At 47.4% G+C, this 15,363-nt stretch overlaps 1 protein-coding gene across 5 annotated transcripts in view; it reads left to right on the forward strand.

Annotated features, from left to right (window-relative positions):
- MLH1 (mutL homolog 1) overlaps positions 1 to 15,363 on the forward strand; it is a 53,638-nt gene that overhangs the window by 16,065 nt on the left and 22,210 nt on the right. For all 5 annotated transcript variants that reach the window (XR_009048787.1, XR_009048786.1, XM_057705750.1 and 2 more), the window contains exons 10-13: positions 2,755 to 2,848; positions 3,792 to 3,945; positions 8,863 to 9,239; positions 10,952 to 11,100. Coding sequence is in view for 3 of the 5 variants with exons in the window: in XM_057705750.1 (XP_057561733.1) it covers positions 2,755 to 2,848; positions 3,792 to 3,945; positions 8,863 to 9,239; positions 10,952 to 11,100 (774 nt within the window). In the remaining 2 variants the exon portion in view is untranslated. The remainder of the gene's footprint in view (positions 1 to 2,754; positions 2,849 to 3,791; positions 3,946 to 8,862; positions 9,240 to 10,951; positions 11,101 to 15,363) is intronic.

The following is a 15,363-nucleotide window of genomic DNA, read 5'->3' on the forward strand; positions in this document are numbered from 1 at the left end:
GGCGTGTTTCTTCTTGGGTTTCTCCTGCCAGGGACTCTCTGTGCTTCCTGGACTTGGGGAGCTATTTCCTTTCCCATGTTAGGGAAGTTTTCAACTAGAATCTCTTCCAATATTTTCTCGGGTCCTTTCTCTCTCTCTTTTCCTTCTGGGACCCCTAATAATGCGAATGTTGGTGCATTTAACATTGTCCCAGAGGTCTCTTAGGTGGTCTTCAGTTCTTTTCATTCTTTTTTCTTTATTCTTTTCTGCATCAGTGATTATCACCATTCTGTCTTCCAGGTCACGTATTCGCCCTTCTGCCTCAGTTAATCTGCTATTGGTTCCTTCTAGTGTATTTTTCATTTCAGTTAGTGTTGCATATCTGTTTGTTTGCTCTTTAGTTCTTCCAGGTCTTTGGTAAACTTTTTGATCTTTGCATCCAGTCTTTTTTCAAAGTTCTGAATCATCTTCACCATCATTATTCTGAATTCTTTTTCTGGAAGGGTGCCTATCTCCTCTTCATTTAGTTGTTTTTCAGGGGTTTTATCCTGTCCCTTCATCTGGTACAAAGTCCTCTGCTTTTTCATTTTCTCTATCTTTCTGTGGCTGTGGTTTTCAGTTCCACAAGATGAAATACTGCTGATACTGCTTGATACTGCTGTCTGCCCTCTTGTGGAGGAAGCTATCTAGGAGGCTTGTGGGTGCTTCCTGATAGGAGGGACTAAGCAGTGTTTTTTTTTCAGTTGAGGTATAGTTCATTGGGAGTTCCTTGGTGGTCTAGTGGTTAAGGACTTGGTGCTTTTACTGCCATGGCCTGGGTTCAGTCACTGGTTGGGGAACTAAGATCCTGCAAGCTGCGTGTAGTGGCCAAAAAAAAAAAAGTATACTTAGTTTACAGTATTAGATTAGTTTCAGGTATAAAGCAAAGTGAATCAGTTATATGTCTATATATTTTTTCAGATTCTTTTTCATTATAGGTTATTACTAGATATTGAATATAGTTCCTTGTGCTGTACAGTAAATCCTTGTTGTTTATTTTATATGTAGTGGTGTGTATTGGTTAATCCCATGCTCCTTATTTATCCCTCTCCCCCCCTTTCCCACGCTGGTAACCGTAAGTTTGTTTTCTACATCTGTGAGTCTGTTTCTGTTTTGTAAGTTCATTTGTATTATTTTTTAGATTCCACATGTAAGTGGATATCATATAATATTTGTTTTTCTCTGACTTAACTTCACTTAGTATGATCATCTCTAGGCCCATCTACGTTGCTGCAAATAGCAATATTTCATTCTTTTTTATGATTGAGTAATATTCCATTGTGTATATACATATATACACCACAATTTTCTTTTTTTTAAAAAAATACTTACTTATTTATTATTTGCCTGTGCCAGCTCTTAGTTGTGGCATGCAGGATCTTTAGTTGTGGCATTCAAACTCTTAGTTGCAGCATGTGGGATCTAGTTCCCTGACCGAGGATTGAATCCGGGCCCCCTACGTTGGGAGCATGGAGTCTTAGCCACTGGACCACCAGGGAAGTTCCTACACCACATTTTCTTTATCCACTCATCTGTTGATGGGCATTTAGGTTGCTTCCATGTCTTTGCTATTGTAAATAGTGCTGCTATGAGTATTGGGGTGCATGTACATTTTTGAAGTAGACTTTTCATCTTTTCCAGATATATGCCCAGGAGTGGGATTGCTGGGTCATATGGTAGTTCTGTTTTTAGTTTCTTAAGGAACCTCCATACTATTTTCCATAGTGGCTGCACCAGTTTACATTCCCGCCAACAGTGTAGGAGGGCTCCCTTTTCTCCACACCGTCTCCAGCATTTGTTATTTGTAGACGTTTTAGAGGTTAGGTCAGACTCTTACATGTGTTGTTCACTTATCTACACACTAGGCAGGCTCACTCAGGTGGCAGGGACAAAGAACACTCCTTCGACATATCTCAAGTTCAGAAATCTCAGCAGAGGGGCCCAGCTGTCCTTGTTCGGTTACACAGTACAGCGACATTATTGAGGCAGCTGTGGGTGATGTAGTGAGCACTCAGAATAGTAGTCTCCTCACTGATAAGATCACCGTTTCTCTTCTCATTGCAAATAAAAGGACGTGACATATCCTCAGCTCCACCAGTGAAGGACAGCAGGTCATCAGCAGGTCATCGGTCTGGGGAGAAAGGGGAGCTGTGTTGTATGAAAATCTTCCTCTGATTTTCGTCTTCTCTCTCCCAGCTTTTATTGATTTCCACTCCCTCAAGCGTGCCTCATTTCCTAAATTACCTTCAACATGCATTCAGATACCTGTACCACCTGAAACACCTGGAAAATGCACTCTGACCCTTAAGTACTCTGGCTCCCCACTGTTGGAGCTCCTTGAGCAGAGGCAGCTGCTCCCGCCCCTCACCATTCAGCACACTTGTCTCTGTAGTGGTCCTTACCACTGGGAGTTGGAATTAGTTTTATTCACCAGCGTTTGTCTCCCGGCTGGTGGCACACATGGTGGGTCCCCATGATGAAATTCTAAGAGCACGTGGCCTGCCGGGGGGAGGGGAGCTGGGAGGCAGAATTGACTGTCCTGTCGTGTTCCTGCTACTCACTGGGAGGAGAGCCCCAAGCCCAGAGAGATGCCGGGAGTGGTAACAGTAATGGGGGGCTGACGTGGATGTCACCCTCGTGGTGTTCTTCCTGAGCTGATGCCAGGGCATGGTGTCAGTGTGCACCTGTCCCCTCACTCCTTAGGGCAGATTTGAGCTAATTACTTTTATCTTCTAGATCGTCTGGTAGAGTCGTCTTCCTTAAGAAAAGCCATAGAGACGGTGTACGCAGCGTACTTGCCCAAAAACACACACCCGTTCCTGTACCTCAGGTAATGCAGCTCTGAACTCCTTAGCGAAAACGCACGAGGAAGAGTAATTCTGTCCAGCTGTCCTCTTTGAAAGACATGGGCTTGCTAATTAGCCCTCTCAGAGTGAATCCCATGGCACAGTGTGTTCTGTTCCTTTTCACAGGTAAAGGGCACAGTTTTCCTTTATTTATTCACTCCTGCTGCAGAATCCCACTGAGAGACTCCCTTGTGCCAGGCAGTGTGTTGGTGAAGCAGGCAAATAACGTCTTGCCCCTGCACCAGGGGCAAGAAACCCTTTCTCTGCCCAAACCTGACAGAGAAACCCTTCCTTCTCCAGGGTCTATCCAGCGCCCTCTGCCGACAAAGATTCACACTGCAACGCTCCCTTATCAGAGCCAGCCGTGAAAGATGATGGATTTGGCCTGAGGCAATAAGTTGATAACTGGCACAGCCTCTAAACTGACTTTTGTATTACATTTTAATGTTAGGAAATTCTCTCACATATATTGTTTTGATCACCATGTAATACTGAACAGTAAGTAGGGACAGGTTCATGGTTACAGGTGGGAGAACCAATCTGGAGAATTTAAGTGCCTTGGCCCTGGGTTGTGCATTGAGAAATTCCACTAGTTCTAGAGCGGTGATAATAACAGCTGACGTATGATAAACGTGCCAGGTACACGTGAAGTGCTTTACACGAGTTCAGTCCCCACCGTGTATTATGTCCAATTCATAAGTGAGAAAACCGAGGCATAGAAAGATGCTGTAACTTACCCGCAGCTACTCAGCTCTCAAGTGGCAGAGTCCACACTTGAACCCAGGTCACTGAGACTGGACCTTGAAGTCTTAACCGCCGTGTCATTTGGCTTCCTCAAGTCTTGCGCCTACCACATGCACCATGCGTGAACTCCCCCCGCCCCCATGCTGCACCGTGTGAGATAACTCTTCTCTTTTTTGCTGCCAGTTTAGAAATCAGCCCCCAGAATGTGGATGTCAATGTGCACCCCACGAAGCACGAAGTTCACTTCCTGCATGAGGACAGCATCCTGGAGCGTGTGCAGCAGCACATTGAGAGCAGGCTCCTGGGCTCCAATGCCTCCAGGACCTACTTCACCCAGGTGGGGGCGCTTCGCCCAGCTCTTTTTCTGGTGCCTTTGCCACCTTAAATGTGCCCTGTCACACGAGAGCCCAGGTTTTTGACTGTTGCTTTAGGATTTTCTTTCAGCCGCATGTCCTTCTTTGAACCCAGCTGTGAAGCTTTTGTGTTGTTATCCCTGGGCTTGGAGTCATAAGCCTTGAGTTCTCTCTGCCTCTTTCGGGGGTCTTAGACTGCCTTCCTAGGGAAACGAGTTGTCTGAAACAGAATAGGATGCCCCTCCCCTGTGTTCTCCACTGGAGATGTTCAGAGGAGGCTGATCCCACATCCTGGGATAGAGGGCAGGGGCAGGGCCCCGGGGAGGCAGTGGAAAGAGCCAGGCCTTTAGTGTCAGGCAGACCCGGGTTACCACCCTTTGAGTAACCTTCCCGGGCCTCCACGTCTCCCCCAGTAAAGATGGAAGTGGTCACCCCCATATCCGAGGAAAGTTACAAGTGGTTGGTGAACAGCAAATGGAAAGTGTCTGATCCAGGACCTGGCACCATTCATCTTATTACAATTACCCAGGTTCTAAGTGCTTTGATTATAATCTACTCCCCCTCTCTGGGGCCTCAGTTTTCCCATCTGTAAAATAAGTGGGTTGATAATTTGATCTCCATTGTCCCATCTCGGTTCTGAGATGATGTCATTGTGGGCAGTCCTAGACTGTATTCATAGTGAGGATGGGTTCATCAGAAGCACAGCAGACCCCGAAACTACAGAAATGGAAACATTTTTTTCTGTTAAATTACACCAGGTCCTGCAAGCAAGAAGCGGGCTTCTGTGATCCCTGCTTCTCAAACAAAAAACTTTCAAAATGACCAAGCTGATGAGTGCTTCCCATAAGAGCATTCACGGTTACCCACCTGGAAAGCGCCTGGTTGGGACACCAGCAGTGAGGTGAATGCGCTTGGGGCAGCCCCACCAGCTCTGGGACCCGCACACCTGGAGATTGTTGGGGCCGAGGGTGGGGTACACATGAGCCCTCGGAGCAGGAGCTGATACAGGGAAGGGCTCCATAACTGGCAGGTGGTTTTTTAAATTTTTCTTTTAATATTTATTTTTATTTATTGGCTGCGTTGGGTTTTCATTGCTGCGAGCAGGGGCTACTCCTTGTTGTGGTGCATAGGCTTCTCAGTGCAGTGGCTTCTTTTGTTGCAGAGCACGGGCTCTAGGTGCATGGGCTTCAGTAGTTGTGGTGTGTGGGCTCCGTATTTGTGGCTCGCAGGCTCTAGAGTACATGCTCAGTAGTGGCACGTGGGCTTAGTTGCTCCATGGCACGTGGGATCCTCCTGGACCAGGGCCTGAACCCATGTCCCCTGCATTGGCAGGTGGACTCTCAACCACTGTGCCACCAAGGAAGTCCCTGGCAGGTGGTTTTTATCCATTGTTGCTCACTCAGCCTCAGCATCCTTTCCTGCTCCCTCCCCAAATATGCGCAGAGGCTCCTAGATGAGTGGGGTGCTGCTGGGTGCCTGGGGTTGCAGCATAGCCGAGTTCCTGCCTTCACTCAGGCGCCCGTGATCTCCTCGAGTCTGCATCCCACAAGAGAGAAAAACAGAGGAGGGTGGAGGGGCTCCTGGCCCAGGCTTGCACCTCAGGCGTGAAAGAAGGGACGTGGAGCCTGGGCCCCCGAGGCTGAGAAGGAATTAGGCAGGCACAGGGCTTTCTGGCAAAGGAAAGGGCGAGGAGAGAGGCCCCGCGGGTGCAAGAGCACAGGCGTCTGAGGGTCTGAGTGCTCAGCAGGTGGAGTCAGTGCTTTCTACGCTGGCTGCCTTAGAATCACCCGGGAAACGTTTAGAAAATACCTGGGCCCGACCCAAACCAATAATTCAATCTCAGCAGGTGGGGACTGGGCATCACTTTTTAAAAGCTCCGCCTGGTGCTGGCGTGTGCAGCTGGGGTTAAGCAGCGCTGGGCCTGCGTGTTGAAGGCCTGCACTCACTGCAGAGTTCAGGCCAGATCGAGGGGTTTTTATCAGCAAGTTACGGAGTTTAGACTTTGACTTGATGGGAATTGATGGGATCTGGTTTGCATTTTACGAAGTGCTCTCTGGCTGCGGCGTGGACAGTGGATGGAAACCCACAGCGACGTGGCAGAAGTGGAGAGGGGCTCTGAACCGAGGACGTGACTAGTAGCTGAAAATCTGGAATTGCCAGCACCTGGACACGGGTTGGCTGGTGGGGAGTCGGGGGAAAGGCCTGGAGGAAGGGGTTCCCCAGAGATCCAGGGGGAGTCTGTCACTCCACCGGGAGAAGAGCCTCTCAACTTCATTCCTTGCCTTATCCTGTGTGAGGCAGATTCGTTTAGTTAGGTGACATTTTATTTCCCAGAAGAACTCTGCGTGGTCCTGACCAGTGTGTCTTCAGAAGGAAGGTGGGTTTCTGGATCAGAGGGCCGGCCTCTGTCTGTTGGTGCATTGTTCTGGGTGGAGGGCTCCAAACTCAGATTGTCGCTGCTCCTGTGGGGTCATCAGAACACCTTCTCGCCCTGCCAACAGCAGGCTGCCCTGGCTCCTGACGTTTTGGCCGTGGGTCACTTCATCCTGCTCCCCAGCTTGTGCCTTGCCCTCCACTCCAGGGGCCAGTCCAGCAGGGGCCCGGGTTTGCAGTCAGGCCACTGGGTATGGAAATTGGGAACCCTGGTGGCTCTTGCAGTTTGTTCCAACTCTGTCCTTTTGAACAAGGTATTTCACTTTTCAGGACTTTAAAATTACTATCTGCAGAGTATTTATGTTAATTTCTGCCTCCCAAAACCACCTGTGGAAATTGCACAGGCAAATGAAGTAAGTGCATTGCAAGGGTTTTAAACTGTCTGAAAAGAAAGATTTTTCCTTTTTGAGCAGAGTTGCTACTTTAACTTCTAATTATTATTTAACTATTATTGAATCTTTCTAAACACACAAAAGCAGATAATACAGCAAATCTCCGTGTACCTATCATCCAGTTTCAAAAAACCGTCAACACATGGCCATCTTTGTTTTCTCTCCCTCTCTCACTTGAGGGTATGGGATGGGGAGTATTTTAAAGCAGATTCCAAGCATTTATTTTCCCCCTAGTATTGCATTATGCATCTAAAAACATTTTTTCCTTTATACCTCATACAGTTAATAGTAATAATATCATTTCATATTCAGTCTGTATTCAGATACCCTAATTGTTCAGAAAAAGATGTTTTTATGAAAGCTTTGTTAGGGAATTCCCTGGTGGTCCAGTGGTTAGGACTCCGCGTTTTTACTGCTGAGGGCCTGGGTCAGTCCCTGGTTGGGGAACTAAGATCCTGCAAATCGTGTGATGTGGCCAAAAAAAAAAAATAAAGTAGCTTTGTTCAAATCTGTATCCAGTCAAGTTCCACTCATATTCGATTATGTCTCTTTGAAACTAGAAGGATTACGCTACCTTTTTTGGTTGTAGTTCTTACTAGTTTATTTTGAAGGTGTACTGTAGAAAAATGCACATTTTGGGTTGGCCGATTGCTTCTTCTTTGTGTTCTTTAACTTGTTTATATCCTACATATTTCCTATAAACTGAAAATTAGATCTAGAGGTATGATTATACTCAGATTGAAAAGAAATGTTTGCAGGAATTTGTGATAGATGATGGCATGTGCTTTCTATGGAATCCCAGCAGGAGGCGCATGATGGCTTGTTTTGTCGCGGTGTTAAGCTTCACCAGTAGGCTCAGCTGGTGACAGCCTGATTCCTTCACCATAAAGTTCATTAGTGGTTAGCTTAAACTTTCACCATTCATTGATGATGATTGCCTGAATCAGTTATTTCATTAGGATTGCAGGATTTTGATTTTCTGATTTTACGATTTCTTCTTTATTAATAACCTGTGGTTTTCTGTGCAGAATAATTTTCATTCATTTGTTAGAACTGTTAGGTTATCCTGAAATACAGTTCATACCAGAATAAGGATAAGTGCTGAGTTCTATGCCTTCGATGATCAGTTTGCAGGGAAATGGGTTGGTGTCTCATCAATGTCCAGTAACATTTAATGACTTTTTCTCTCTCTCTCCCTCCCTCTTTTGCTTCTTCCTCTCCAGTTTTCTCTTACTGTTTTGTCATAGCTGTTAACCAGCATCATAATTCAATCAGTTGTGGTCAAATTATTCCATCTTTGGCCAGTGGAAGCCCCTTCAGGCTGGTGCTGTTGTCCTTTTGACCCAATTCCCTGAATCTTTGATAGTTTCCTTGTGTCTGGTGAGACAGGATGTTTGTAGACTCTGTACTTTCCCAGCCCAGGCCCTGGAATTGGCCGCTTTTCCAAGGAACTCTGCTTTGTTTTAGGGGGGAATGGCATTTAGACACTATAATCTGGGATGGGGGGTGTCCTCCTTGCCGCTGGCTGGTCACTGCTTTCAGGCCTTTCCAGTGGACGGAGCTAGGAAATATGTATATTTGAAAACAAGCAGTAGGAAGATGGTTGCCAGCAGCTAGATGGGAAGGGAAAGCGGGGAGTGCTGTTTGATGGGTAGAGTTTCTGTTTGGGAGGATGGATGGTGGTGATGGTTGCACAACAGTGTGAATGTACTTAATGCCACAGGACTGTGCACTTGAAAATGGTTAAATGATAAATTTGATGTTATACTGCACCACAATAAAGAAAGGAAATCTCTTACGGCAGCAAAAAAAAAAAAAAAAAAAAAAAGACAAAAATATGAGAGCTTTACACTAGTATTCTTATATCAAAACTTTTTAAATTATAAGGATTTTGCTGAATTTTTGAATTTTATATTTGTATACTTTTAATTTCGTACTTCAAATTTTGGTCAGAATTGCTTCTATAATAACTTTGTAATGATAATTATAGCTGGTTTTAGCTTCTGCTCCATTTTGGGACCTGTGCTTCTCTCCTTCATACCCTGACTCTTCCCACTGTCTTCTTTTTTGACACAGACTTTACTACCAGGTCTTACTGGCCCATCTGGGGAAGCGGTTAAATCCACACTGGGTGTGACCCTCTCATCTGCTGCTGGAAGTGGTGACAGGGTCTATGCCCACCAGATGGTCCGCACAGATTGCCGGGAACAGAAGCTTGATGCTTTCCTGCAGCCTGTGAGCAAGGCCCTGTCCAGTCAGCCCCAAGCTGTTGTCCCAGAGGACAGGACAGCCGCTTCTAGTAGTGGGGCCAGTCAGCAGGATGAGGAAATGCTTGAGCTCCCAGCTCCTGCTGAAGTGGCTGCCAAGAATCAGGGCTTGGAGGAGGATGCAGCAAAGAGGACTGCAGACTCGTCAGAGAAGAGAGGGCCCCCTTCCAGCCCTGAGAACCCCAGGTATGGCCTTGTGGGAAGGCACCGTTTGCCTCCTTCATTCTTTAATGAAACTGTTTTCTAACTTATACTGTTACAAACCCCTAGCATCTTCTCTCTGCCTGATTTGCCCTCTCCCTCTGATGGGTTGGTGCTTTGGCCTGGTCCACTGTCTGCCTTTGACCATGGCTTGAGAGTCACCCATCGCAGTGGCCTTTGAAATATCTTGAGTGTCTCCGATTCCAAACATTATTTAAAAACACATAAGGGAAAAAAATCAGAAGATTTATTGAATTTTGGTAATGAATTTTAATAAAGCCTCAACAGCAAAGGTGGCTGGAAAGGGGGTCCTGAAATATTTGGAGGATTCTTCCATCCTACTCGAAGCTGCTTTCACTCCTTTCAGAAGAAGAACGGTTTCTTAATTCAAATTATGAAACTCCTGGAAGCGCATGAGCTAGTGGTGAACGAGAGCTAGAGAGAGGGGGCAGGACCTGCCATACTAATGACTGTCAGTTAATTTTGAGCATCTTCAGTGTACACTCTGTGGGTGCTTCAAGGACATCTCATTGGCATTTGTAAGGTGGGTGTTCCTTACCCATTGTGTGCGGGTACTGACCCTGGAGCTCAGGGTGAAGGCCTTTGTCCAAGGTTGCACATCCGTCTGGTGGCCGACCACTGAAACCCTGGCTCTGATTACCCATTGGAACATGGGCGAGTTACTTAACTCCAGTTTGCTCATTTCCAAGTCAGTCTAGCGAGATGGCTTCTAAGGATTTGTTTCCAGAGAATAATAAAGGATGCTAACATTCATTGAACATCCACGACGTGTGAGATACTTTACATGCATTGTCTCAGTTGATGCTCTTAACAGCCCTGCCAGGAAGTGTGACCTTTCTGTTTGTCACTTGGGGAATTAATGCTACAAGCTATTTACCACACAGCAAAGAAATCTTTTTAAACCAGGAACCAGAGGGTCTCACTCCTTGCTGAAAACCAGTGCTTCCCACTGTGCTTGGGGTGAAACCAGCCTGCCTGCCCCCAGCCCATCACTCTCCTCCCCTTTGTGGCACTTTGGCTTCACTGCTCCAGCGGCTGCCCTGACCTCACTGAGCTCTCACTCCTTTGCTCTCACTGGTCCCTCAGCCCAGGAACGCTCTGGCTTCTTGTCACCCAGGTCTCAACTCAGATGTGGCCTCTTACCAGAGACCTTCTTTGTTCATTTAATCGAAAGTTCTCTTGCTTCCCTCTCATTCTGTTACCTTGTTTTATTTTCATCACAGCATTTGTAGCTACTTAAAATGACCTTTCTCTTGTTGCTGTTTGACTCTTCCACTAGAAAGCTAGCATGGTGAGGGCAGGCACCTTGTCATGGCTGTGTGAGGTTGGTATTATAATAATGCCTGATGGACGGATGGATGGAGGGCTGAGTGAAAGAGACGTGATGAGGTCAGTGCACTTGCTTGAGGCCCTGCAGGTCTCCGGGCTGAGCCAGACTCCAAAGCCCTGCCGCGTGCAGCAGCCGCTGCTAGGGCCTGAGGGGTGTCAGAGAAGCAGCATCCAGGAGAACAGCCTGATCTGGCGGGCCTGCCACCAGCACGGGGAGCCCTCCCCAGATGTGTAGAGCCAGCACAGAGAAGCTGCTCCCTTCTCCAAAATGCAAGGCACAAAGTTTGACCGAGTTTGAGACAGTTTTAAGATAGTTATGAGATGCTAGTTCCTCATTTACTTTGCAGAAAGAGACATCGGGAAGGCTCTGATGTGGAGATGGTGGAAGATACATCCCGAAAGGAAATGACAGCAGCTTGTACCCCCCGGAGAAGGATCATTAACCTCACCAGCATTCTGAGTCTCCAGGAAGAAATCAACGAGCGGGGACATGAGAGTACGTTAAGTGCCAAGGGCTGCCTGCAACTCCCAGGGCCAGAACTGCTAATGTGAAGGTTTGGGAAATGCAGGAAGCATTCGTGTTGGGACAGCCTCTGCAGTTTGCTGAGCAAACCTTGCTTCCTTTACTAACCCACGTGGCAGCAGCTTAAAGATAATTTTCAACTGGGAGAGAAGGGAAAAAGTAGTCTCTGGTTTTAATTAGAATGAATTGGTACTCTCATTAAGCTAGAGGAGTCAGAGTGAAGTGGTCATTTAAATAACCTTCAGTTTGTTTCTGTCTTAAAAGCAGCATGGCCTGCCCCGGATGTGCTGTTGCTTAAAGTGCATAGGCTCTGGGGGGCCTCAGTTCGTATCCGGGCACTACTGCTTCTGCTGTGTGACCTTAGACTCATGACCTAATCTTTCTGTGCCTCAGTTTTTCCTCATCTGTAAAATGGGATTAATTTTACCCTTGATTATTGTGCTGATTAGAGATAAAATGTAAGTAAAACACTTAGTACAGAGTAAGGAGTCAATAGAGGTTTTTATATCCTAAAGATAAAGTGAAAAATCATTATCTTCCTCAGAAGTAGCTTTCAGAACACCTGAGTGTAGAACTCTATTTGAGTTCTTGTTACTCCCAAACTAACTTTATGGTTTTAGTAATGAAAAGGGGACTCATCACCTCCCAAGGATGAACTGATGCAGGGACTGGGGTGTGTGACAGTGACTTGGCCCTAATAGCAGTCCTGACCCCACTTGGCGAGTCACAGTCGTGCTGTAGGTGGCGCCATCGTTGCGGGCTCCACAGGGTGGCTCTGCACTTTCGTCTATGCAGATTAGCCCTGGCCTTGCCATTTTTCATATACCATTTCATTTCTAGATTAAACAAGTTAAATTTCAGCACTGCTAGAAAATGCATCTTAAAATATGACAACCTGGACTTTTCAAAGAATTGAGTGGGGAATCTCCCAGTGGTCCAGTGGTTAGGACGACTCTGTGCTTTCACTGCTGAGGGCCCAGGTTTGATCCCTGGTCAGGGAACTAAGATCCCAAAAGCTGCGCAGCGTGGCCAAAAAAAAAAAAAAAGAGTGGAGCAGTGGAGCAGTTTGCTGCCTTTCCCACCGACCCTTAGCCTCCTACGCAGCTGCTCTGGCTCAGAGGCCCCTTACTTCGCTCTCAGTCACTGCTTGTTCGAGTGAATTCAGGAAGGCCTCAGTTTGCCTTCCCTGGCCTGTTCTTTCTTTTCTTCTCACTCTGGGCCTTCATCCGTCTGCAGGTGGGGAAAGACATAGGGGGTCTGTTCCCTTGGGAAGGCTACACTCTTCCTGTGCCTGAGGCCTTGCCAGTTGTAGATGGTGCTGCCAGTTGGCTTCTGATTTCTGTTTCCATGAAGATTTGCTCCCATTGCTCTTTCCCTCTGGCGTTCAGGCTGGGAGCTTTTAAGACCATTTTGAATAATTAAAGGAAGGTGGGCCATGACTCGATTTATTGAGCAGCCTTCCTCACAGTTGTTGTAATTGACAGACTCCCTCAGATTTGGAATTTACTGGGTTTTCTTTAAGGATTTGTATTCCTCATGCAAAGCAGGCTATTTAAAGTTATAATTTCAATACATTTCTGAACAGTTGCAACGTATTCTCAGTGCAATATAAAGCTAACCTGCACCAAGTTTGGTCAGGTTTGGAGTCCATTGCTGAAGTAAGGATGAATCTAAATGTTCTAAAATATTGTGTTCATGCATGTTACCTCATTTAATTCTAGAATAGTCTTGTTAGGGAGGCAGAGCAGATGCTGTTATCTCTGTTTTAAAGATAAGGAAATGGAAGATGGAGAGGACAGACTAGTTGGGACATTCCCACAATGCAAAACTGGCCCGGGTGCCTGCCCTGTGGAGGGTGCGTCGTTCCTGGTATGGCCTGCAGCAGAGAGGCCAGCCCAGTATTTATTTACTTATTTTAAAATTTATTTATTTATTTGGCTGCCTTGGGTCTTCATTGGTACACGTGGGCTTTTGTCTAGTTGTGGCGAGCAGGGGCTACTCTTCCTTGTGGTGCACTGGCTTCTCATTATGGTGGCTTCTCTTGTTGCGGAGCATGGGCTCTAAGTGCATGGACTTTAGTAGTTGTGGCACATGGGCTTAGTTGCTCCACTGCATGTGGGATCTTCCCAGACCAGGGATTGAACCAGTGTCTCCTGCATTGGCAGGCGGATTCTTAACCACTGTGCCACCAGGGAAGTCCCTAGCCCAGTATTTAGATGCAAAATTAGATCAGCTGCTCTAGATCACATGATGGGATGAGCACACCATGTGATCCCTGATCCCTCAGACTGAAGCTGTTTTCAGACGTGCAGGGTAGCATCTTACAGAGGGAGTTCCAGTCCTGATATGGGGAGTGGGGTGAGCACTTTGGAGCCGGGAGAACTCTGCTGAATTCCCCACCAGCTACACCATTCCATAGCCAGTCGGAAATCTGTTCACCTCTGTGGGGCATCCTTTCCCTGCTCTGTGAAATGGTGCTCCTGCTACAGCCCTTACTGGGCTGTTGTGATGAACACCTGAGACACCGTGTGCAAAGGTGGGGGAGGTGTGGGCCCTCTGTGTCGAGTGCTGCCTGCCACATCTGTTTATGCAGCCCCAAACAGGGAAGCTGGTTGTCTGTGAGTTAAATGCCTACAGGAGTTTCTCTGCAGCTCAGATTTGGGGAGGTAGGCCAGAGACTGGCTGTACCCCCACAGAGCTATGACCCTGGCCCAGGAAAGAAATAAGATGCTTTCCTTCAACGACATTCTTAGTTGCACATATTTGTGTAATTGTTTTATCATGGTACCCAGCAGAGTGCCTGCCTTGGGGATTCAGGAGATTTTTGCTGAAGGAGGGATTGGGAGGAGCCGCCTTAGAGGGGAAGCCCTGGAATCCATATTTTTTTTAATTATTAAGTATTTTATTTATTTATTTATTTATTGGCTGCATCGGGTGTTAGTTGTAGCACATGGGATCTTTCGCTGCAGTGCACAGGCTTCTCTCTAGTTGTGGCGCACGGGTTTTCTCTTCTCTGGTAGTGGTGCGCAGGCTCCAGAGCCCACGGGTTCCAGAGCACGTGGGCTCTGTAGTTTGTGGCACATAGCTTCTCTAATTGAGGTGCGTGAGCTCAGTAGTTGTGGCACATGGGCTTAGTCCCGCGGCATGTGGGATCTTAGTTCCCCGACCAGGGATCAAACCCGCATCCCTGTGTTGGAAGGGAAGTCCCTGGAATCTATTTTTGAGGGATGTCAGAGCTGAAATCTCCATCAGACAACTCACTTGAGTCTGTGGATTTACCCATTCCTCATGGGTACACGTTGGAGCAACAAACGAGGTGAATTTCCGGCCCAGTATCCATTCACGTGTTCTGTGGAGTTAGGCTTATCCCAGATTAATAACGACTACCTTACTTGTTGCCAGTCACATAATTTTGACCTGTTCATTAAAGAGGGTGAAGACTACAGCGAGTTATTTGCTACCCCTTGGATCTGAAAATGTGCTTTACATTTTATCCCCAGCGTTGTTTTCTGGGTCTTTGGTGGACAGGCCTGGGTTTAAGTGTACACACTCTTCTATGGTTTGTCACCAGGTGACAGTTTCTTTTGGTTCAAGAAGTCAGTTCAGCAGACATTTGTCGCATGTCTCCTGAGGCAGAAAATGCACTGAATGCCCTCACACCCCTGTCTCAGAGGAGTCCATGCTGTTGCGGGGTGTTTGGTAAACTGTCGACGTAAGGTAGGATGAGGGACATGCTAGAACAGAGACAGAGGCCATGTCAGCCAGGGTGACAGGCTGACACCTGCCTGGGAGGGCTGCTTGACCCGCGCAGGCAGCAGCCAGAGGCCTGGCTCCCGAGGGCTGCGGGAAGCTAGCTCCTGCTCCGCGCGCGGCCCTTAGGTACCAAGGACCACCCACCCTTCCTTCAGGTGGCTTTACTTGCTGCTGCTCAGAGAAACATGCTGAGACCCTTGGCTGCCGCTGTGAGCTCGAATGTGTGGTTTGGCTTTGAAGCACGGAGGATTTGGTCCCATTTTGCTGCTGGCAGAATAGCAGGGAAATGCCCGCAGACCTCCAGTGCTAGGGGAGGAGTGAAGCATGGGTTCTTGAGGTCCTGATAGGAGGCCAGGACGGGTGCAGGTAGCCTCACGGGGCCCAGGGAGAAGTCCTGCCTGTCTTGCTTGTTGACCTCCTGCCTGGATGGAGCCCCGTGCGGGGAGCCAACGCCCCCCTCCTCACCCCCTGGCCAGGCTGGGC

The sequence above is a fragment of the Hippopotamus amphibius genome, chromosome 13 (assembly GCF_030028045.1).
Source record: "Hippopotamus amphibius kiboko isolate mHipAmp2 chromosome 13, mHipAmp2.hap2, whole genome shotgun sequence".
Classification (NCBI taxonomy): domain Eukaryota; kingdom Metazoa; phylum Chordata; class Mammalia; order Artiodactyla; family Hippopotamidae; genus Hippopotamus; species Hippopotamus amphibius.